Raw genomic sequence first — 14,503 nt, forward strand, 5'->3', positions numbered from 1 at the left:
GTACAAGTTTTTTAAAGAACTGCCTTCACCCTGCCTGCATTTTAACATCATAAACAGAGCTCATTACTAGCTGGGGTCCAAAAAGACACATCATTACAGGATGTTAGGAAACCCCTAAAAGCCCACCTATTCTTGCTTGCTTTTCCCTGAGCTGTATCTTAATTTGTTGGATTGGATGTTTGCTTTGATGCTGTTGCTGGTTTTTATTAATGATTTTGTTGTTGTTGTTGTTGTTGTATTGGTTGTATTTTATTCTTTTGTTCTGTAAGCTGCCTTGGAAAGGTTTTTATCCTTGCAGGTGGCTTCCTGTCGGGCCAGCCGTTACAAATGGCGCTTTTCAGCATAAAATAAAGACGCAGAGAGCTAGCTTATTTCCTTGGACTGATGGAGCAGCTCTTTCAGACATCTTCTCCTCTCCAGTCCGTTTTTATTACCCTTTGTTCTCTCCAGCCGCATGGCTGCTTGCCAGTGTCTCATGTTATCTCATCTGGCCAGCTTAAACCCACCCACACCATATAGGGTCAACACTGCCCAGAGGAAACACAACTCCTTTTAAGGTCAATACAATCCCAATACACTGTAAGACACAGACATGCTGGTCACTGGGTCAGCAAGACACCAGGTGGCACTACAAACCTCGGCCAGGGCTTTCTGGCTCCCACCCTGGCTCCCACATGCCCTCTTTCTTTATATTTTAAGCATAATCATATATATCAGTACCAATGGCTTTGTCGAGCGTGATAAGCGACTCTTTTGACACCGGAAGCGGGCCGTGGACTGGAGAACCATGCAGTACATACAGAAATTAAAGAATGAATACATTGTATATAGCAACACAAAATAATGCAAATAACTACTATAATAATCACTATAATCAATAAATGTCGAAGCCAACTTCCATCTGGAAGCCAAGAATATAAGAATTCTGATTCCATGCTGCATGGTAGGCTTCCTTTCTAGTTTATTAGCCATGCACTGGTGTCACTTCTATAGCACTGAGATTGGTCACTGTATGTTCCTGTAAGAGAACAAGAGCTATTAAACATGAATTTCAATGTATATTGACAGTTTGGATATATGCCCCATGATTCTTTCCCTCTTTAATTTGAAAATAACTGGGGGCAGGCATACATACCCAACATGTAGAAGCATGCAATAAACTAATAAACTTAATCATAACTTGTACAAAAATATTATTCCTCCATATCTTATGATAATTTTCACCCTTAAAGTCCCATTCAACAACACTGTTCTTATAGTTCGAGAGTGGCTGAGCCGTGAATACTGCCAGCCAGTGTAGGATTCAGGCAACTGCTGCTTGCCAGCCAATAAGGTGAAATATGGTGGTTTCAACTGGACCGTGTCGTCTGCTTCTCTTCCTTGTATAATGGTGCAGCAAAGGATGGCAAGGCAAATGGTTAGGAAGCACTTCTGCAGTTGAAGGGACTTGCCATGGCTGCACGCATCGAGCTAGAACCCATAAAGGCTTGTCCTCGACATCCACTGCCACGTACCCTCGTCCCCACGTGATCAGCGGGACAGGTCGATGCCATGCGGGATCAGGCAAGCGTCTGTACACCACCAAGGGGTGGGGGAGTGCCTCCTCCTTCCTAAAATGCAATTCCGCGGGAGTATGGGTCCTAGTATTTGGATATAAGGATGGTTAAACACAAAAAGAACTTGGTGAACAGCTGAAGGAATGAGTGCTGTTGGATGTTTCGGCCGCCAAGCTGTTTTAGCAATAGTGTTTTGAACATCAGGTGCGCTCTTTCCACTATCGCTTGCCCTATGGAGTTAAAGTGTATACCATGAGTTAATTTCACATTCCACAACATACAAAATTCCGAAAATGTTTTAGAAATATATGCTGGGCCAAAGGAATAGAAAACTGCTTAGCCAATGCTTTCGCAGGGAGATGAAGGTTGTTATAACATAGTATAGGATCAGAAAAGAGAGAAGGCAGAAATGTTCTTCAGAGCTGAATCTGCTCTTGAATTTCCCTCTGCTAAATACCCTGGGTGTGATGTGTGGGAGCGAAGATGTGCAACATAATAAGGAACTCTCTGTGCTGAAGTAAGGCCTACAGGGCAAGAAACAAGGAAAACAAGTCAGAATCCAAGGAAGGAGTTATATAAGATATTGGTAAAATAGCAAAAAGCGATATACATACTGAGTATCCACAATAAGATTGAAAGAATGAGTAGGAAAGGATTGAAAGGCAAGAATCACAGCCGCTAGCTCTGCTCGCTGGGCAGAAGACTGTGAAGAGGTAAATAAACTTTCCCATTTTCCTCCCTCCTCCCACATCACCACCCCCATACTTCTTGTTCCATCTGTGAAGAGGATTAATGCAGAGGGGAGAAGTGTGAGAGACAAGGGGTTTGTCAAAATATAAGTGACTTGTGTCAGAAATGTCAAACGGTCATCCTTTGGAGGATTAAAAATGATGACCTATAAAATCAGCCAAAACAATTTGCATGGCAGCATTTGTGATCAATAAATGCTGCTGTTCAGTCTGTGAAAATGGCATATAAATTGATGCAACATCAAAACTGCTCAAAGCTATAGCACGTGAACGTCCTTTGATAACAATTGTCTGATGTGGATTCATTTGCTGAATAAATGTTCTTCAAAGGGGTATGAGGTAAATGTAACCATTCTATAATGCAGATAGTCTTCTTCTTGTCCGTCTGAGCATATAAATTTCCTGTTGGCAACAATGGTGTAGCAAATACTGCCAGATGCAGCTTGTGTTCAGCACCTCTAGGTGGCGCATGCGGAAAGGTTTCAATGCTTCATTCACAAAATTTTGGCAAAGTGTAGGGGAGTTCCACATGCTGTTGTGGCAGAACAATCCACTGATATCACTGGGTGGATTGCAAATTGTTATATACTGGCAATGTAAAAGCAAACTGTTCCTGTCTGCTGGATCCAGTGGGATAGAAATGTTTCAATGTAGCTAAAAGTCAATTGTTCAGAGATAAGCTGTTCAGAAACGAGATGGTGCCATTGCTGCGGTTTTTTCTTTTGGTGGAGGCCACTGTTCTACCCACACTGAGGTATCAGTGATCTTGGTTTGCCATGCTGGAAATGTTGTATTCATGGCTACAGGCTGGTTTTTATCTTGCGCTGCTGCCAGCAATTGAGCCTTGTGGGTGGCTGTACCAACAGACTGACAAATGCGTAGCATCGTAGTGGCAGGAAGGTGTATTATCGGGCGCAACGCAACCTTACAATCCTCATTGGCATTTTCAAAGGCCAATTGTTTGATAATTATTTGTTTGGCTTCAGGATTTTCAATTTGGCTACTCACTGCTGTAATCAGCCTGTCCATAAAGGAAGGATATGATTCTCTAGGTTCTGGGATTTTTCTCATTGCTTGTTTAGCAGCAAGAGCTGTATCCCTCAATAAGATCTGCAGCAGTGTGGCTTGTACTGAAGCCTGAGCAATGGGGCCATGCTCCATCATAGCATCCATCACATCTGCGAGGGTAGGATTAGGATTTTTTCCTCTGATTTGTTGCAGTAAAGCAGGAGCATAAACACCACAGGCAATTTCCCATTCGTGAGCAAACAATACACCAGCTGATGGGGGTAAAACTGTACGTGCCAAAGGCTTGAATTCATCTGGAGCCAAAAGCTGGGCTTGAATTCCTGCTGGAACACCAGGGAATGCCTTAGTATCCTGAGTTAAGGAACAGGCAAATACTGCACGTTGCAAAGGGGTAGCTGCTTTTGCTGCTGCTGAAAGAGCAGGATCATTTCCAGCCAGACCACGGTATTTTTGCAGATTTGGGTCTTCTGGTGAGGAACTGCAGTCTGGAGGTTTGGGATCTGGGGCTGCAGGCAAAGCAAGGGCTGGAACACATGGCAGGACAGCAGGCTGAATTAAAGAAGCTGAAGCCTGTGTTGGCAATGCAGCTATGGAGATATTTTTTGGTGATAAAGAACCCATAGCATATCGAACCTTGCACCATGCATTTAAATTCCGTACACCAATGCTGGGAAGCCCATGAAAATGTGTTCCAATATTGTCCCAATGTTTTAATTCCAAAGTTCCTTCTGCAGGAAACCAGGGGCAATGTTCATCAATGCACAGAATGAGCTGTATCAAATCTCCCTCAGGAACTTCCAATTTGTTGCAGGAGAGGAGAAATTTTAAGTCTTTTAAAAATTTCTGTTGGGGAGTAGTCAAAGAGCTGCCCATTTTTCTAAAATCAATATTTAAGGGATCGACTAACCTTGGATCCGTAGATGAATAGCGCTTGCAGCCTTTTCCAGGCGAGGTAAGTCGATGAATATCCACTGCTTGGATCAAAAATCTTCTCACAGTCTGGCCCAGACTGTTTGCTTCAAACTTGCTTCTTAGCTCTCTTTTAAAAACCTCAGTCGTATCTTTTATTCAGCCTCACACGGGGCACCACTTGTCGGGCCAGCCGTTACAAATGGCGCTTTTCAGCATAAAATAAAGACGCAGAGAGCTAGCTTATTTCCTTGGACTGATGGAGCAGCTCTTTCAGACATCTTCTCCTCTCCAGTCCGTTTTTATTACCCTTTGTTCTCTCCAGCCGCATGGCTGCTTGCCAGTGTCTCATGTTATCTCATCTGGCCAGCTTAAACCCACCCACACCATATAGGGTCAACACTGCCCAGAGGAAACACAACTCCTTTTAAGGTCAATACAATCCCAATACACTGTAAGACACAGACATGCTGGTCACTGGGTCAGCAAGACACCAGGTGGCACTACAAACCTCGGCCAGGGCTTTCTGGCTCCCACCCTGGCTCCCACAGCTTCCAAATATTTTACATTAAAAACAACAACAGATAAATACATATCAATGACTTTAAAGGAAAGAGAATACCCTTGGTGTCCACGGTTAACGTAGACATCACGTGAATTTGCTAAAATTATCATTATAGTGAATAACTATGTCAGTAAATTAAATTATTGATCTTAGCTTTTTTATTCAATGTCACTGCATTTTTCTTCCCTTTCAGTAACTTCTCCTGGCCAAACTGTTACTGTGGTAACGCAAACTCTGGTAACCAAGGAAACTACCATCTCCAAACAAGAAATGCCATCATCTTTGCTTCTGGAGGTGCCAGCCCTGGCTGAATTCAATAAGGCATGGGCAGACCTCACTGACTGGCTTTCTCTATTGGATCGAGTGATAAAATCCCAAATAGTGACTGTAGGCGATCTTGACGAAATCAATGACATGATCATCAAACAAAAGGTATGTGAAATATCTACATACTGAATTTTATGCCTGACAGAAATAGCTGCTACAAATGGAACAATTTAAACAGGAAGTATATTAGTATACATTGCACACATATTCTTCAGCAAATGAATTTTAAATGCGAATCTGTTCTGCTTTATACCAGTTTTCAAATGTATATGACAATTATTAAGATTTGCAGAGTGAAAATAAAGGTAAAAGATCAAAACAGTGAGATCAGTCTATATATTGCCTTTACAGCGAACCAGTTACTTTGATATTTAGACATCAATATACTACTTTCTCAGAAGTCAGTAAATAGGTTGAGTATTACATGATGCAAGCAGAATAAACCAACATCTCTTTACCTTTTTATGTTAGAATATTTCTCTAAGAACTTTCTGAGAGGTTTGTATCCTGCTGTCATGCTATTACAAAAAGCTTCTCAATCCCCTTAAAGAAAAGAGCAGCTCATTAATGCAAGTGTTTTGTCAGCAAACTTTTAAAGTGCTACTTATCGTTGAAAACACACAAAAATGTGGAAATATAGAAGCATGGACAAAAACAAAACTTTAACTTCAGCAACTCTGGTGCAATAAAAGTAATTTGTTTATTATATAGCCTGAAAGTAATTACCTGCCTCCTAGATTTAACAACGCTCAATATAAAATATCTAGCTTGCATGAGCAAAACTTTAAGTGCTTCACTTCCATTCCACTGATCCTTTCAAGAGTGCATCAGACTCTTTGTTATACAACATTGTCTCCTTCAAATGCAAATTCTAATTTAGTCTATTTAAGGCATGGGTTGTTTTTTAAAAAAAGTATATGTGTAACAAGCAATCAGAAAGTTGCTAATATACAATGAAATGTTTTTAATTAAAAGCTAGACCTTACTTGTATGAAAATGATGATCCTTTGGGTAAGAGTCTTAGACTTTAGGACCCGCCCCCTTACATAGATAGTGCTATGTTAGCACTGACTCTTTTCTGCTAAGGGCAACAATGCAAATGCTAAATATTATCTAAATGTGCAAACTTTTTTTTAGTCCAGGTGAAAAACATGTGACCAGGAGCTATCATATCCTATGTTACGATACATAACTTGATTGTGGCTTTATCTCAGCATTTTTTTTTTTTTTATTAAGTTCACTTACTCCTTATTTCAGAAGATCATACTAAGCCTTACCCATTTGTGATTGGGGATATATATATATCCCTTACAGGACCTTTCATTGAACATGACCTCAGTAAATGTTCAGTAAATAACCTCAGTAAATTAGAGCATAAATTGATCAGGTTGCTTTTCAAAAAGTATATGAAATGCATATGAGCAAGTCTCAGGGCTGGGGTTGATCTCTTAACCACAGTTAATATTAACCTTCATTTTCACTAGGATTTGCAGTGTCCAGTGCCTTTACTCCTGGTCACATAACCCAGGCCTCTTACTCTAAATCTTCATAAAACTTCTTAGGATTATTCGTCTCAATACATACACACAAACATAATTTTAGGTTTCCAGGCATCTCCATAGTCTTCAGGGCCTTCATCTCCACATGTAGCCCTTACACTAAGTTTGTAGGTGTATAATTTTATGCTACAGTATTCACCCCTACTCGGACTGGGATACAATCAGGGTAGTTTGCAGGAGAGAAGGGAGCTTCTTCATTTTACATAAGTGTTTTTTTTATCTTCAATTGTGTTTTGTAGAACATATTGTGATGTGAGTGTTGGTCTAAAAGGAACAGAATCTTCTACAGTGGTACCTCGGGTTAAGTACTTAATTTGTTCCGGAGGTCCGTTCTTAACCTGGAACTGTTCTTAACCTTTAGCTAATGGGGCCTCCTGCTGCTGCCGCGCTGCCGGAGCACGATTTCTGTTCTCATCCTGAAGCAAAGTTCTTAACCCGAGGTACTATTTCCGGGTTAGCGTAGTCTGTAACCCGAAGCGTATGTAACCTGAAGCATCTGTAACCCGAGGTACCACTGGACTTCTGTCTGCTGCCAATGTACAAAAAGAAAACTGACATAAAATCAACTAAAATCAACTTGAGTGCTAACATTCTGAGTTCAGAGCTTACAAAGTCATCTCTGAATTAGATATGCTGAAATCCACATTTTAGTTATGGTTGATTTAGCTCCCTCATGTAGTTTGAGCATAAATGAGAAGCCTTCTTTTCTACTTTTTGTATAATTTATGTAGAGAGAAAATCTGTGGAGTACTATTTTCTGCAAGGTACAACATTAATGGCTAGGCTACATCAGCATCCCCAATGGGAATGAGGGCAGGAGTGGGATGCAGTGAACTTCAAGCCACCATTATGCAAGCTTGTTTACACACAAATGGCTTAATACTGTATTGCAAGTGAATGTAGCATTACCTTAGCCTCCATTTAGAGAACTGATATTCTTTGAAATAATTATTATGAGTAGGTTGCCAACAGAGATGTGCACTGCTAAAGTGCTTTTTTCTATTACATGCAGACAAGTGTAGAGAATTTGTGGGGGGGGGGAGTTGTTTTGGTTGTCAGCATGTGGTTTTAAGTCTCACCTTTCATATATGTAAATCTAAAGTAGCTATATTTATTATGTGTTTGAAAACATTTGTTCTTAGCAACAGAAGAGTTAGATTGGATGTACTTCTAGAACTTATAAGCCCTAGGAACTTATAAGCCCTAGGAACTAAGAGATCAAACAAAACTAAAAATTTTCAAGGTACTTGAGGAGCAGGCATCATTGCACAATGATGCTCTTGGGACATTCAGATAAATGACTTCTGGTCTTCTGCATTTTTCTGCAGAGCAAAAAGTTTAACATACCTCACCATGTCAGAACCATAACAACACTCCCCACCGCCACAAAAAAAATGGTTTCTGCAGATTTTGTTTTGAACAATTTGCTTTGTCGAATTGGAAATAAACTGTTCATCAGAAACAATAAAATTTGTGGGTGGATTGCTATATTCTTAATAATCTAACAAAGTAAAAAAGTTTTATTGTGTTCTTGCTTGCTTGCAGAACGTATGCTATCTCTGTAGCATATGCATTTCTTAGTTTTCTTTCTGTTCCATAATTATAAAAAAGTAATTGAATAGCTTATTTTCCCATGTAATGTGCAAAGCAGAAAATTGTAGTCCAATTGTAATCATAGAATGCAAATCAAAACTATAAGGACCAAATTAAATGCTTGTTCATTTTCTAAGATGTTTCAGGGGTTACAGGAGAAATATATTCTCAGGAAAAAGACATGATTCCAGGAAAACAAGATTACTGCAATGGGAAAGTATGAATTAACTTTTTTTGTTTTTGATAAAGCAGTTTTAGAAGAGTAAGCTATTTTACATGGAGTATTGTTTTAAAAAAAGCAGAAAGAGACTTTTAACATTTTCCCTTAACATGACATCCCTGATTAAAATCACCTCCATGAGCTACTCTTAGCTCCAGCTGGGAAGCTACCATTGTTGCCAATAGAACCTTTCCTCTCAGGGGAATAGCAGATTGAGGAGAGCTGTTTCATGAAAGAGACTCAGGTTGAAGCTGCCTACAGTAGCTTCAGAAACAAATTTGGGTCACGTGTAACTTCATCCAACTCAGAGCTTCCTCTGAGTTGGATTGAAACAAAGTCAAGTCTAGCCAGATTCCAGCAGGCATGGTGGAAAGGTGGTTGGGTGAGTAAGGAGCAGTAGTTCAGTAGAAGCAAGAAGTCTTTAATGGGGTACTCCAATCCTTGGAGGGGCAGGCAAAGCATACAACCTCCCTCCAACCATGACTAAGGCTTTTACCCAACGTTTTCGCCACCGGAGTTGTTCCGATTGCTATGGGCTAGGCAAAAACCCCAATGTCAGCCAATGAACCTGAAGGACAAATTCCTCCCCAGCCCCGAATGTGGTGACTAATCTCAATCCATAGTAAGGTCAGGAAAGCAGTCCTACTTCTGTGATGGATAGCTGAAGGAAGCCTAGCTGAAGGAAGGGTGGGAGGGAGATCCAAAGGAAACCAGAATACTAGATTGGGAATTCCTTTTATATTCTGGTGGTGGACCTGAGTGAAGTCCTGAGAGACCTGGTCAGGCCTGCGCCCAGAATGTGCTCATCCCCCGATCTGGTTGCCATTGGCTAATTTGGCAACCGGACCAATCCAACTGTTCCCTGGCTGGCGGGAGAGACTGTTGCATCTCCCGATGCCTGAGGACCTGGCAGGGAGGCAGTTGGATGGTGCCGTGGTGCAACTGAAAAGCGGTAAACAGAATTTAGGAGCATGGGAGAATGATTTCTTTCCTAATTGATTCTACGTCTTTTATCAAAGTGCCCTATGTGTGGCATATGGATCTGTCGTTGATAAGGGACTTCTGTGAGAACTTCATAAAGATGAGCTGCTTACACCTTGTTTGAAAAGGTCTTAAGTATGCTCATTATGTTTAGGGTGTCTTTTCCATCTTTCATCTGTAGATGACAGAATTCAAATCCAGATTTTGCTTTCCTTTTTCATCTTTTAACAAAGAATGCTTACTTAGGTTTTCCCATTTATCAGGTATTGTCTAAACGTGTGATTTATTTTACCACGCTGAAATATTTTATTTATATATAATTCAATATTTACAATAAAAGTATGTACATGGCACCATCAGCTTACATTTATGCAGACCAAAGGCTTGGGATTTTGAAATAATATATTGCTTGCAGAAATTTATTTAAAATCTGTCTAAATAGGAGAAAATTGGATCTTTGTTATCTGTTTTCTGAGGCAAGATTATTTCTAAATCCCCAACTAGGAACAGATAATAAACCTAGGAGAACCCCCAAGGTGAAAACATAGATGAACTGTTTCTTTACTCAGGAGAGAAGAGAAAATTGTTTAAAATTTACCCTTTTCTCACCACAAAAGATTGCCTTATAACAAAGGTATAAATAATCCAGTTTTGTGAAGCATGGATGCTAAGCTTTTCTCTGATGTCAGCTTCTATAAAATCACTTTAAAAATCTGTCAGAAACATAATCAGAAATGCCCTTTGATCTAGTTTGCTGCTTCACGCCTGTTCCCATTCCATATAAAAATGCACTAGGTGCAATAAGTGTAAAACATAAAGGACCATATCTCAGAATAATTGCTGAGAGCTTACAATTCCCTTTTATACCTTTCAAAATCAGCCCAGCACCTTTTCTGATTCCCCCCTAATTACAAGAGACAAATAATGCTAGTACCTTCTATGTAATGCTAAATGGTAGTACTGGCAACAACACTGATGAAGTTACTAGCCTCCTAAACTTTCCCCCAATCAAAATTATAATTGCTGCCTTATGGATAAGGCCAAAGAAATAACCATTTTGTTCTGATCCCCCCATATGTCTTAAATATATTTTAACTAATTTTTATTTACTTTTTGTTACTCTAAAAAAATTTCCATTCCCCCCCTTTGCTGTCCGCACCACCATTCCCCAACATTGTTCATGTAACCCCCTATAGTGACCTCTTTTGGTGGGGCAGAGTCTGCTAGACCTGTCTTTTATTTATATACATTTTTAAAGGTTTTTATTTATTGTGTTTGTTATAATTAGGTTTTTTAAAATGTGCTTATAAAGAAACTTGATTATCATCATGATGATAGCAGCTTATGTTACCATTTATCAAGGTTGCTCTTATGCTAAAGATAAGGAAAAGAACAGGTGGGTGGGGTTTTGAGTTCAGTCTTACTTCTATGCTGGATTCATATTTTGGTTAGTATGCAGGGATTAAACTATTGCATGCCAAGACCCCATGACCCTGCAGTTTCCAGGAAGAAAATAACCAGACAAGACAACAACATATAGTATTTGGAGTCTCAACTTATATTGGTTACAGATGTGAATGGTTTGGGTAGAGCCACATTATACCACTCCAGCCCGCCTGATGGGAGTGCATCTAAAAGTAAACCCAATGGGGGTGGGGAGGTGGGGTGGCTATGACCTACATCAAACAGGGGTACCCCAAGGTGTCCCTCCCTGTTTAAGGAGTGCCTCCACCTGGACATCAGACAGAAGTAACTTCTCCTGGATCCCTTTAATAGGGTACCCTTACCCAAGGAGGGGCAGGCAGAGGCTGCAACCTCCCCTCCAGCCAAGATGAAGACCTACCCAATGCCTAACGTCACAAAGTTGTGATGGTTTCCATGAGGTAGGCGAAAACCAAATGGCCAAGCGGAAAAAATTCCTGCCCAGCCTCAAATTCAGCTGCCAACCATGTCCATATCGAGGTCATAGTGTAAGCAAAAACCAATATAGAGGGAGGGGGATCTGGCGAAACAAGGTGGTTGAAGAGGAGAGTCAAGGTGGGTGGCAATTTATCCCCCTGGGAGCGTGCTCAAGCAGCACTCATTGGCCAGTTGGGCCCACTTCCCGGGGAACATCCACATGTTAGCCACTGACATTGGCCAATCACCACTGGTTGGCCGGCTTCACAGCTAGCTGCCTGATCACTGGTGTGACTGAGGCCTGGTTGCGATACCGCTCAACTTACAGGAGTGTCCCTTTAAAGTTCAGTGCTGTGGCATAGTTAGACTCCAAGCTTTTCTGATATTGAAAGACAAAGTCCTTGAAATGTGACGCTGGCTTCATTAGAGAGCCAGTGCAGTGTAGACTCCATGCTGTAGATAGAGGACAGTGGTGGACCTTAGGGTCTCAGATTTCAGCATCGCCTTGCATGATGCCAAAACGCTCACCTCTTGCCTTCCATTTTACCTCACAGTTGTGGTGCTCCCTGCAGCACCCCTGAGACTCTGTGCCCACAATTTAAATAATTAGCCAAGGAAGCAATCCCTTTGTCGGTCTATTTCCCTGACCATGAGTTCTGTTGGATTTTTATCTGTTCTTGCAGCCATTCCTTTCTTACTAGCTTTGCTTGAATTGTTTTTTTTTCTGAGCAAGATTTTTCAGTGAGTAAAGCTTATACATGTAGTGCAAGAAATGGGATCCTCTTTAGGGAGGGTCCTGGTTGCGCGCGGGACCCTGAGACACCCCCCACCAGGTTAGGGTTCCTGGGCGTGTTACAGCCCTCTCCATTGGCCCCCCTCGATCGTGCCAGGCCTTTTGGGCCAATCGTGGCAAGCTGCGTGATCGTTGGGGGCTATAAAAGCAGCAGTGCAATGTAATTGGGGCACTTGCTTCATGCTGCCAAACACCCATCCTCCCGTCCCTATGTGTAGGTTGTGCTGCTTTGGCCTTGCTTTGGACATTGGTTGGTCACCTGTTTTGGAATGGGGACCAGGTAGGAATTTTTCCATTTGGCAAATTGGCAGTAGCCACTTGGTTTTCGCCTATGCCCCTAGCACTTGTCACAACTTTGTAAGGTTTGGCGGTTAGGCATTGGCTTATTGAAATGTGTGGGAGGGGAGGTACGGCCATCACCTGCCCCTCCAGGAATAGGGTATTCCGGTAAAGGAATCTGGGGGTCCTGGATCTCGTCCGAAGTCTGCTTGAGGTTCTAGGGCCATGCCAGGACCACAGGAAGCGCAGGGTGAGCTTTGGTTGATCTGCATCAATGTTGCTCCCTCATTTGGTGTTTACCCTTCAGACTACCAGCCAGAGAGGCAGGAGTCAGTTATAGTCTGTTGCCAATGCCAATACTACTGTAAATAATAAAGTAGTGGCCTAAATTTTGCCCATTAACTTAAACCAAAATTATGTGTCAGTGTGCAGTTATTTTGGGGAAGTGATTGGGGGCCTCAAGGCGCAAACATTTGTGCCAGTTACAGGCTGATGAGCATGATGCTGTGCATATTGGCAGCACAGTGCTGTGGCAGCCAGTAAGTGAGGTTTAAAGCACAATAGTGGCTTCTTGATGCTTTTGTTTTTTAAAAATCTGCCAAAACACTAGAAGCAACATAAATACTATGGCAACATTATTTTAATTAATAAGAATTAGAAGCAAAATTAGGTTCTGTTAAAACCCAAGAGAATGGGTTTATCTCAATTTCCACTTGTTAATCAGATGTATGTCTCAAAACAATACTTGGGGTTCATTTGCAGGAGAACTGACATGAAAAATGATACATAAGCATATGCGGGGAAATCACTCCTTCAGGTAGATTCAATCAAGAGTGAAATGATATTATGTGCTAACATTTCCCACAGTGGTACAGAGCTAATAGAGCATGGGATATATGGACACAGAAGAAGTCAAGAGAGACAGAGAGATGATATGTGTATTTCCCACAACTTTAATGAAAAATTTAACTCCCTTTGTAAAGTTAAGTGTTTTCTTCTGTGCAAATTGTTACATTTTGTAGTTTATAATGTTAGCAATGGTATGTTTGTACAACCTTGGAAATTAAAAATGCATACAAGTAAACAAGACGTGTACATGCTTCCCCTCAATACATGCTACACTATTTGAGTAGCTTACAGTAAAGTGTATAAAAACCTTTATGGAATGTATTCCTTAAAGTATAACCAGCAATGTTTGTAGGTGTGTTTGGTAAACTGTTATGATCAAAGTATCACGACTATGTATAACACTCATATTTTTAAACATTAATGATACTTTAACTTTTATTAGGCTTTGACATCAACCCCCCCCCCCATGAATTTGTTTAAATTTATTAGTTCAAGCTCCCTATCCATGGACTGATTCACCCTTAATTGTTTTATTATCCGTCGGAAGTGTCATTTTTATCTTCTTATTTTCTTAATATCTTCTCTCAGCTAGCAGAATCTATCATGACATCTGATTTCCAACGGGTAAGCTGCTGTCAACCTGACCCCATTAGTTGACATTTTACCATATGCTCACAAATAGTGTGAACATTACCCTTTTCCTTTCTAGTCTCCTTCTGCTCTGTGTTTGTGTTTGACTAGATAGTGCTGAAGGTGACTTCTGAGATTAATCACTCTGATGCTACTGACAATCACATATAATGCTTAAAGAGATAAGGTTCATCAGTATGTAAGGAAGGGTGGAATAAATAGATTCCTAGTAACCTTTTTAGAGCTATATAATTATATAAAAGAGATCAGGCTCACTTTAATGGAGTACACTGGATTGGGGAGAATCTGGCTTGCTAGAAAACATAGATGTATTTCAATGATTTCTCCACAATATTTCCTGTAATTAACATCAGCATCTTTAGATGCTCCAGATTAAATATTTGCAAGTGCAAATAATTTGTGTAATTCCATAGCTCCTGTTTCTGCAAATCCTTACCTATTTCCTCATATGGACTTTGTGGAATATCCTTTTTTTTTACAGGAAATATAAAATTTCTCCAATCAGGGATACATTATAGTGGCATATTGTTGCCATCACAAAAAT

General features: G+C 40.7%; 1 protein-coding gene across 12 annotated transcripts in view; it reads left to right on the plus strand.

Moving 5' to 3' along the window:
• DMD (dystrophin) overlaps nucleotides 1-14,503 on the plus strand; it is a 995,174-nt gene that overhangs the window by 708,632 nt on the left and 272,039 nt on the right. For all 12 annotated transcript variants that reach the window (XR_008330242.1, XR_008330243.1, XR_008330241.1 and 9 more), the window contains one exon: nucleotides 5,002-5,240. Coding sequence is in view for 9 of the 12 variants with exons in the window: in XM_053386964.1 (XP_053242939.1) it covers nucleotides 5,002-5,240 (239 nt within the window). In the remaining 3 variants the exon portion in view is untranslated. The remainder of the gene's footprint in view (nucleotides 1-5,001; nucleotides 5,241-14,503) is intronic.

This window comes from Podarcis raffonei, chromosome 4, assembly GCF_027172205.1.
Source record: "Podarcis raffonei isolate rPodRaf1 chromosome 4, rPodRaf1.pri, whole genome shotgun sequence".
NCBI classification, from domain to species: domain Eukaryota; kingdom Metazoa; phylum Chordata; class Lepidosauria; order Squamata; family Lacertidae; genus Podarcis; species Podarcis raffonei.